At 61.2% G+C, this 9,275-nt stretch overlaps 1 protein-coding gene across 3 annotated transcripts; it reads left to right on the forward strand.

Annotated features, from left to right (window-relative positions):
- The first annotated feature begins 4,813 nt into the window (after positions 1–4,813).
- FOXL3 (forkhead box L3) lies at positions 4,814–6,761 on the forward strand. Of its 3 annotated transcripts, XM_042972317.1 has the most exons (4): positions 4,938–5,191; positions 5,580–5,748; positions 6,037–6,572; positions 6,677–6,761. In XM_042972317.1, exons 1-3 carry the CDS (start codon positions 5,085–5,087, stop codon positions 6,424–6,426), a joined length of 666 nt encoding a protein of 221 aa, XP_042828251.1. In that variant the 5' UTR covers positions 4,938–5,084; the 3' UTR covers positions 6,427–6,572; positions 6,677–6,761. The 3 variants fall into 3 exon arrangements, with proteins under 3 accessions (XP_042828254.1, XP_042828251.1, XP_042828252.1); XM_042972320.1 differs by having other exon boundaries at positions 4,814–5,191; positions 6,037–6,706; XM_042972318.1 differs by lacking the exon at positions 4,938–5,191 and adding an exon at positions 5,233–5,369 and having other exon boundaries at positions 6,037–6,706.
- Positions 6,762–9,275: the final 2,514 nt, after the last annotated feature.

The raw sequence follows: 9,275 nt of genomic DNA on the forward strand, positions 1-9,275 counted from the left end.
TTTTAATTTTTTTTTTACATTTATTTATTTTTGAGAGACAGAGAAACAGAGCACACATGGGGAGGGGCAGAGAGAGGAGGAGACAGAATCCAAAGCAGGCTCCAGGCTCCGAGCCGTCGGCACAGAGCCCCACGCGGGGCTCGAACCCACAAACCGTGAGATCGTGACCTGAGCCGAAGTCGGACGCTCGACCGACTGAGCCACCCAGGCGCCCCACATTCAACATTCTTTACCATGAAAAATCGAATTCTTGAAGAATACTACGTGTTAGTATGGTTCCCGCCTTCCGAAATCGAAAGGCTATGTTCCAGCACGTGATTTTTTATTTTCATCCCTTTCTCTACCTTTTAAACTTTCTGTAACAACTTGCAGTCATGAGCAAGCTGTAACACGATGCTCCGGAGACCCTCTGAAAGCCCTGTGTTCCCCTCCCCCTCCCCACCCTCTTTCCCTCTGCTCCAAATACGAGTTGATCAAGCACTGCGTTGCCACTCTGGGTGTGGTGGTGAGGCCCACCGAGGCGCTGACGCTGGTCTCGGACAGGGTTCCCGCGGCTGGTGCCCCGACGTTCCCTGCACACTCCCGTTCCGTGTCCTCCCACAGCCCCCTGGACACACGTGTGGGCGTGCCCCAGGCCGCCTTCTGACACCCACAGCTGTCACCTTCCTGGAGGGCCTGGGTTCAAACCCCCTCCCCACCACACACAGATAGCGTGACGTGGGGGGACACTGTGAGCCAGGAATGGCCAGGAGGGTTACTCGAGGGTCCGTCCTGAGAAGTAAGTCAGTTAATGTACGTAAAAAAAAAATCTTAGGACGTTGCCGGTCCACGTGTGCTGCCGATGTTACTATCGTGAGTAGTGTTTTCAGGACGTTTTGGCTCAAGATCAGAGAACCCTTCCTTCTCACTGCCAGGCCCCGAATAAATAAGTTAATTTTCAGGTAAGTCAAGCACGTGTTTCAGAATTCTAAGACCCCCAAATCTGTTAGAAAATTTCCCAACTGACCAACCAGTACTTCCTGCACAATCGACCAACAACGCATGTCGTTCCTTTAATGCTCCGAAGGCTCCCCGCCTGCCCCCTGCGACCTCAGGAGGAAAGTCCAAGACGGGGTCTCCCAGCACCTCGGTGGAGGTGGGGTGAGGGACCCTGCAGGCTTCTCCCTTTCCAGGCGGCTCCCTGACCAGACCGACACCTGCCGCCGCCCCCCCTGCCGGCCAGAGCGGGGAGGGGCCGCTGTGCCCAGGCGAGCAGGTGCTCTGCCCTCAGACAGGCCCGTTTCCCTGGAACCTCGGTTCTGTGACCGCCCAGAAACAGCCGTGACTCGGCAGTTTCACTGGCAAGTGGGGGGCGAGCGAAGCCACTCAGTTTGTGACAACTGGTTCCACAACAACAGAAACAGCGATCAACGTGAATTCACGTAGTGCGTTTATTACACCAGAAACGCACGGTCCTTGTCAAAACTAAGCTTCTATGGCTGGTTCTCTCCCCAGAGATCACCAGTGTCGTCGCGTAGGGCTACTCGTTCCGCGTCTTTTTTTGAGAGGGGTGAAAGGCACGACTGATGCCCTGACCAGGCCACGTGCCAGTCCACGCAGAGCCGTGAACGGATTGAGTGAGTGGATACACAGAGAACTCAGAGCAGTCCTGGCCCACGAGAGTTGTTGAGAAGATGGTCCTTGTGACCGCTGGGCATTTATATGCATGTACGGGCCCAAACGAAACAGGTGGCCATGTCTGGCTTAGCTTCTCGTGGGAGGCGTCAGACTGAAGGCAGGTTCAGCCGGTTGCTCTGAGAACTGTTCTCTCCTTGGTGGTGGCTTCTGTCTCGCGAGAGCTCAAATGGACTGCTCGTCCTCACTGGTGGGTTTCAAAGCATCTGGCAGGTGACTGGGATGCTGGCTCCTGGATCCCAAGGGATGAGCCAGAACCAGACTATGAGCCAGGTCCCCAGACAAGGTCTCAGACCCACAGACGCTGAAGGGTGATCTGGTTTGCACCTCCAAACACAGACTCCACCAGAACCGGCCAACCGGTCGTCGCAGCATCCTGCCAGGACGGTCTGGGACCACATCACACTCCACGTGAAGGAGCCCGGACGGCAGCTGGGAAGGACGGCCGCACCACGTCATGCTATTCTGACGCCGTTCTGCATCAGGTCCCGGAAGTGACACACAGAGAGAGTGTGGGTCTTTGAGAATGCCAGCTCTTGAGTTCCAACTGGTTTCAAACTCGGGCTCTGCTCTTCAGCAGCTGTGGGCCTGGGATCATTGTCATCTGTTTCCCTACAGGCCGGCATGTGGCCTTTCGGGGGGAAGGGATCGTTTTCAGAGGATGGGCCAGCACACATGGGTGTGTAAAGGGCTAGGTGTGTGGCCCCGGCCTGGAGGAGACGGCTCCCCACGAGAGGTGAGGCAAAAGGGGAACATGGGGGTTCTGGGTTCCTCCAGCTCAGGGACCCCACCCTCCCCCACCCCTTGTGAGGTTAGGGTTTGCAGTGGCCACAGGAGCCATTCGCTGAGATTTGGAAGGCTGGGGTGAAGTGGCCACCGTTGTTCCATGCTTGTCCATCATATGTGTGACAAAGGCTTCAAGGTCCTTAGCGTAAGCCCCACTGAGCAGGGTCCCTGCTGCTGGCTGACCTCGCTGGCCGGGACGGGGCAGGCCTGGAGCTCTGCCAGCTGCTACCGCGTCTGTGTCTGACTGCTCCTGCCTGACTGTGGGGCTCCCGGGAGAGCAAGTCTCAGGACCCAGCTGAGAATGCGCCCGAGCCTGACGGGAGGGAGGGAGAGAAGGACAGAGACCAGAACAGGGCCGGCAGGGGGCACGCCTAGACACGGAGATTCGGCAGAGAAAACCCCCAGCCGGGCAGGGGCAAGGGGAGTCCCTGTCTTTGGCACCCGCTGGTGACCGCTCTGTCTCGAGCGTGCTCCTCATGGGTGGCCCCTTCGGGCCTCAGCGCCGTGATGATAGTGGGGGTGGGGGTAGGCAGAGGGTCTCCAGGACCACTGCAGGGTTATGTAGTGAAACTTTTTATTTTGAGGTAATTGTAGATTCCACATGTCACAAGAAATAAAACAGATCCCGTGGACCCTTCACCCGGTTCCCCCTACGGTGACATCTTGCGCAACTCCAGGCACAATCCCGTAACCAAGGCCCCCGCATTGACACAGTCAGGACCCGCACAGCATGTCAAGGCCACAGGGGCCCCTCCCTCCTGCCTGGACCCCCCCCCCCCCCCAGCCTCTGGAAACCACTATCTGTTCTCCGTTTCTCCATTTCGTCGTATAAACGGCAGCATGTAGTCTGTGAGCCCTTGAGACTGGCTTGTGCGCTCAGCTGGAGACCCTTCCAGGCTGTTGCTGTGTCAACGGCGGGCTGCTGGGCTGAGGGGCCCTGTGGCGTGGAGGGACCGCAGCCTGTGTAACCACTTCCCTGTCCGAGGACGTGCAGGGGTGTGACAAAAAGAGCTGCTGTGAACACGTGTGTACAGGTGTTTGTGCAAATCTCAGTTTCCATGTCTCTGGGATAAATGCTCAGTGTAATCGCCGGCTAAGACTGCGGTCACTTTCGTGTTTTAACAAACTGCCGAAACGTTTTCAGGAGGGGCTGCGCCCTCTTGTGCTCCCGCAGTCCAGCCTCTGTAATTCTGACATCTGATAGGACGACGTGGAGCCATCGAACGTGTTTGAGCCCCAGGCTGCTTCCCATCCCAAGCAGAAGCCAGCCGTGGCACCAAAGCTAGGAGGCGCGAGGGCACAGCCCCCTGGGTGCGCTGGGGGACCAGCTGCACCTCGCAGGCCTGCCCGCCCCTCTTCGCCACGGGCAGCAGGGGCCCTCATGGTGCCAACTGGCCAGACGGAACACAGGTCATTTCCGAGCTAAAAGTCTGCTTTGGAGGGAGGATTTTCTGGATGAAGACTATCCATCCAGGCTTCCTGGCCTCAGGCAGATTCACAGACATGGGCCAATGCAGAACTCTGCGGAGTTTTCACGGAAATGCCTCTGGTGGCAGTCCACGTCCACTGAGAACACCCCATCCCCCACCCCCCCACCAAGCCCACCAAGATCCCACCTCGTTTTTTCCCCCCTAAAGTTCCCACACCTTGTCTTCTTTTGTGCACGAATCACGACTCTGGAGCTGAAGCGCTGGCTTAGCTGTGAAGTGTGCTCCCAGGACCGCAAGCTCTGGGCACCCAGCGCTCAGGGGCTCCCTTATAGCACAGGCCCGAACCCCTTGCTGGGCCCCCCCCGCAGAAGGCACCCTTGTGCGCAGGGAGAGACGGTGCCGCTGGGACACGGGGCCTTGGAGGAAATGCTGGACCCCGTGTCTCTGACCTGGCTGTGACTCAGTGCTCCAGGCAGGGACACGCCAGCTGGGCCCAAACTACCCTGCCTAGACCTGCTGCCTGGGGCAGAAGGAGGCGGGCCCGGCCGGTGCTGGAGGGCAGCGACAGCTCTCACCCTCTCTGTGGCCTGGCTCCTGGCTCTGGCAACCCAAGAGTCCACTCTGGTGATCGGTTCCCGGGAGGAGCCTAGGGGTCCCCCTACGCGCCCAGGGCGCACAGACCCCGGAGCTCTGAGGAGACGTCCACCAGTGCAGGGAGCCCGCGAGGAGCCCCAGCTCGGGCTCGGGACTGTGGTGTGGGAGGGCTGCCCAGCGACTCTGCCTGGAACTCTGGGGCCCAGCGGAGGGAGCCGGAGCGCGGCGACGCGAAGCGGCAGGGGCGGGAGGCGGGAGTGGCGCCCCGCCCGTCAGACCACCCGGCGCGCGCGCGGCTCCCTCCTCCCTGGGTCCGTGGGCCGGTCAGAGGGTCACCAAAAGCCCCGCTCCGCAACCCTCCGCAGCTTTGCCGGTGGCTGGGGCCTCCCCCGCGCTGGGATTGGATGCGAGGGAACGGGGTGGGCGCGGGCGGGGGACCCCAGAAGCCCAGGTTCCCCGCTCGGGCGGAGAGCAGCCCACAGTGCAGACGCTGCTGGCGCGCGTCCAGCAGGACGTCAGCAAAGACCCGGCGGGCTGGCGGACGGCACGGAGGAGGCGGCAACTGCCACGGTGGCCCCCGCGGGTGCCGGGCGCGCCAAGATGTTTGACAGCTCGCAGTATCCCTACAATTGCTTCAATTATGACGCCGACGACTACCCGGTGGGCAGCTCCGACGAGCAGAAGCGGCTCACGAGGCCCGCGTACAGGTGACCCGGGGCCGGGGGGGTAGGAGCCTGGGGGCCAGCAACCTTCTTCTCTAGGACGCGCCTGGGACGCGGGATGGCTGTCTTCTCGGGGCGGGGCAGTGCCGGGAGAAGGGACGCGTCTGCACGTTTAGAAGTAGCCAGAAAGGCTCTCTCCGCCTCCCTGAAGAAACTCCCAAGTGTGAGGGAGAGCTTCTGGGGTCTGGGCAGAGGCGGGGAGCGGGGAGCTCCAGGGTTCAGGCTCCCCAACAACCCCAAGCGCCCTGGGGGCAGAGGCGCGCGCCCTCTGGAGGGGCCCCTGGCGCAGGGAAAGGCTGGCCAGAGGGGCCTCCAGGCGCTGGGGGCGGCCTCCGCCTCAGCCCCGGGTGGCCCCATGCGCCCCTATTTGCAGCTACATCGCGCTGATCGCCATGGCCATCCAGCAGAGCCCCTCGGGCAGGGTGACCCTGTCCGGCATCTACGACTTCATCACGCGCAAGTTCCCCTACTACCGAGCCAACCAGCGCGCCTGGCAGAACTCCATCCGCCACAACCTGTCCCTCAACAGCTGCTTCGTGAAGGTGAGCCCCCATCGCCCCCCCCCCACCCCCCGCTCCCCGGAGTGGCCCCTGGGTGTCGTCGGCCTGGGGACTCCTGGGCCAAGTCCTTCCTGGCTGGGGGCGGGGATGGACTGTAGAGCAGCAAGCCTCCAATCTGCCCCGTGAGCAGCGCCACCCACCCCAAGGTCAGGCACCTGCCCCGGGGGGCTTACCCTGGAGCCCTAGGCGGAGCCAGACGCCTGGAGGGGCGGGCGGGAGCGCTCCGGGAGCCAGCCCCTCCCCCCCGCGGAGCCCCGCCCTCTCCCGCAGGTGCCTCGGACGGAGGGCCACGAGAAGGGCAAGGGTAACTACTGGACGTTGGCGGCGGGCTGCGAGTCGCTGCTGGACCTCTTCGAGAACGGCAACTATCGCAGACGGCGCCGGCGCCGCGGCCCCAAGCGCGAGGGGGCGGGGCAGGCGCGTGCGGGGGGCGCGGAGGGGCCGCAGGGGCCCCCTGAGCCAGCCCCAGGCCAGCCCCCCGCCCCTGCCAGCCCGGCTGCCCTGGGGAAGGCGGAGCACAGGGGCATCAAGTTCAGCATTGACTACATCCTGTCCGCGCCGGGCCCTTTCCCGGGGCTCAAGGGTCCCTACGGCCAGCAGGAGGGCAGAACCCCGCGGCTGGAGGCCCAGCAAATGAACCTCCACCTGTGGACGATATGAGGCCGGGCTGGCGCCCGGTCGGTCCCGGGGCTTCCGGGCGATTTCGGCCCCACCTCCAGCCAAGAAGCCAGGTTTTGCCACATCCCGCTAGCTTCCCCGGACTCGTGTTCCGCGCCGAACACCAGCATGGGCTGGAGGGACAAGAGGTCAGTCTTCTGGCTTCATCCTTCCCAAGTTCCCTTGCAGGAAGACCCATGGGGTCCCGCCCTAGGTTCACTGAGCAGCCCCACTCTGCGGGATATGAATACAGGTTCGGGGCCACACTCACTCACAGACAAGGCAGCACCTCATCCCTCTGTCTTCTGAGAACTGGCTGCACAGACCCCACACCCTGGAAGCTGCCCGTGAGCTCTGGATGATGCAGATGGCGAGGTGGGTGGGCATCTTCCCAGAGCTAGAAGTGCAAACGGTGAAACCAGATATTCCTTGACCCCATGAATGTCGTCCCCGAGTTTCTGACGGTGGCCCTGTTATGGACGATGTGATCGGAAGTTTAAGCGCATCTCGTGTTGCGGACAGAATATCCAACGATTGCTTCAGAAATCCCGTGCACTGTTTTATACAGGAAAGAAGGCAGGAAGACGGGCGGAGCAAGGGGGGCTCCGAATTTGGGACAACATGGGGGGAAGCACACTTTTCTTGGTTCTTGTGAGCAGGGAGTTAGCTCCTATTCGGGCGTGTTCCGCCCGGCTGGTTTCCCAAGAGAGCAGACACTACGTAGCAGGCGGCTGACAGATTCTGCTACACTCGAGCTGTACAATTAGGGAGCGCACAATTACAAGCTTTGGAGGTGGGTACACTCCATTTGAAATGTAAATGATTTAATTACCGTGTGGAGACGGGCATCTTAAAAAACACAATTATGCACAGTGAAACTATTTGACCAACCTTATCATTTTTCACCAGCCCATTTTCGCAGAGTTAATTGCTTTCCATGACTTAATTTGAACATTAGTATGGATTACACCTAATCTGATCCACTAGGTGACAATGATTGGCTAATTCTGTAAACAACAAAAACACGCCCAAGAAGGCTGGCTGCCTCAGCTGGGAATTACATGGTCGTGCTTTATCGGACTCTGAAAAACCCAGACCAGTAAAGGAAGGCAGGCAGGCAGGAGGTAGAGGCAGAGCCACGCAGGACTCGCTCGGACTAGCTTGCTTCCGATTCAGACGCGTCGTTCAACGGCCGCAGTATCACTTGTCCACCCTGTACAGACTCCTTGGGTGGCTGTCAGTGTTTTGAGAAGAGGGGAGAAGGCCGTTGCTTGCAAATGTCGTGAAACGCCTGGTCCCTGAGTCCGGAGACGACCCCTGGTGGTGATGCGCCCACCGCCTGCCCGCCCGCACTCTCTCCGTTTGGCCAGGCCTTGCCAAGGGGGCAGCCTGCCAGCCTCGTGGGAGGAGGGGAGCCCTGCCTCAAGGAGCCCTCTGGAAAGCAGGAACAAGGACACCTCTCCGAAGATGCCTGCCGCTGGATCTCTTGCCTGGGAAGGCACCCGACACCAGTGGCTCCTCCTGCCCGCCGGCACGGCGCTGGCCCCCTGTCTGGGGCTGTCTCCGGAGCGGGCACACCGGCCCTGGTTGACGGTCGCGTGATTCCCCCTCCCTGTGCTACAGATGGGGCCCGGCGAGCAGGCGGGCCCGGCATGTGGCTCTGGGGATGGGCTGCTGATGCTTCCTCCACACTAAGGCTCGTGCGGCTCGGAGGGGCCCTGTGCCCGTGTGTGCGTGTACGTGTCGTCCGTGTGCACGCCTGCTATTTACGCCCTTTGCCGGTTGTGCAGAGAGCGCTGTTTTAACGGTAGCAGACGCGGCCTGGGTGGTGGCGCGACGCGGCTGGTGCCGTCACACATAAGTGGGGGGCACACGGCGTCCGAAGGTGTAGTTTTCTGCTACCGATGAAGCGAATACGATGTGCGTTTTATCTTTTGGGTTCTAGCCGTGTTCTTCCTGTGTTTTGTGCCGGTGAGCACAGCCTGACGGCGAACAGGAGATTCCTGTGTCCTAAACAGGGTAATTTTGGAAGAAGGTCCAGCCTTGGTGGGGGGTGGGGGGTGGGGGGTGGGGGTGCGCCTGGGGGGCCAGACAGGCGGTTAGCGTGTCCTCCCTGGGCACGTGGTCTGGGGCAGACGCTCACCGGCCACCGGGTGGCGAAAAGGGTGACGCCGGGCAGGCGAGGTCTGGGCACCAGGAGGTGTTACGTTTGTTTTGCAAAGGGTATCAATCATGTTCTCGAACGCGAAGGGACATTTTCAATTTGCCAGCGTGTGATACCCCACGACTTCACAAAGTCTCCCAGCCCTCAGAGTGAGTGGCATTTAATACCAGACAACATCGCAGGGGTGAGGGCTGGCTCTGGCCTATTCAAATGCCACTGCCACCACGCAGACTCGCCCAGCGCCGTTATAATTAAAGACTTTATGCCTCTCTTGCAAATCCGCTGATTGATCACCGATACGTACATTACCCCCACATCACCCCCGAGCAGATGTCTGCCACACGGTTACGGATCACCAGGTTTCCATTAACAAAGCTGGGAGGCGCTGCCGCGCGGGAGCTCAGGGGAGGTGTGTGCAAAGCACCATCGCGCCGAGCGAAGTTCCCGGCCGGGCGGCATCCAGGCTGAGCTGCTCCTCACCCAGCCTCTGTGGGGGGCTGTCCCTCCTCACGGCGGCGGCTGGAGACCGATGGAGACCACACCCACATTCGGGGGGACAGAGAGAGAGCCCTGGGACCGGAGCAGGGGCAGGACTTGGGTGCCCAGTGCCCTCCCTCGCCCCATGTCCGACCTCGGGGTCCAGGGAGGCCTCCCGTGGCTGACAGCGGCCTCCACACCAAGCCATCCG

Source organism: Panthera tigris, chromosome E3 (genome assembly GCF_018350195.1).
Source record: "Panthera tigris isolate Pti1 chromosome E3, P.tigris_Pti1_mat1.1, whole genome shotgun sequence".
NCBI lineage: Eukaryota > Metazoa > Chordata > Mammalia > Carnivora > Felidae > Panthera > Panthera tigris.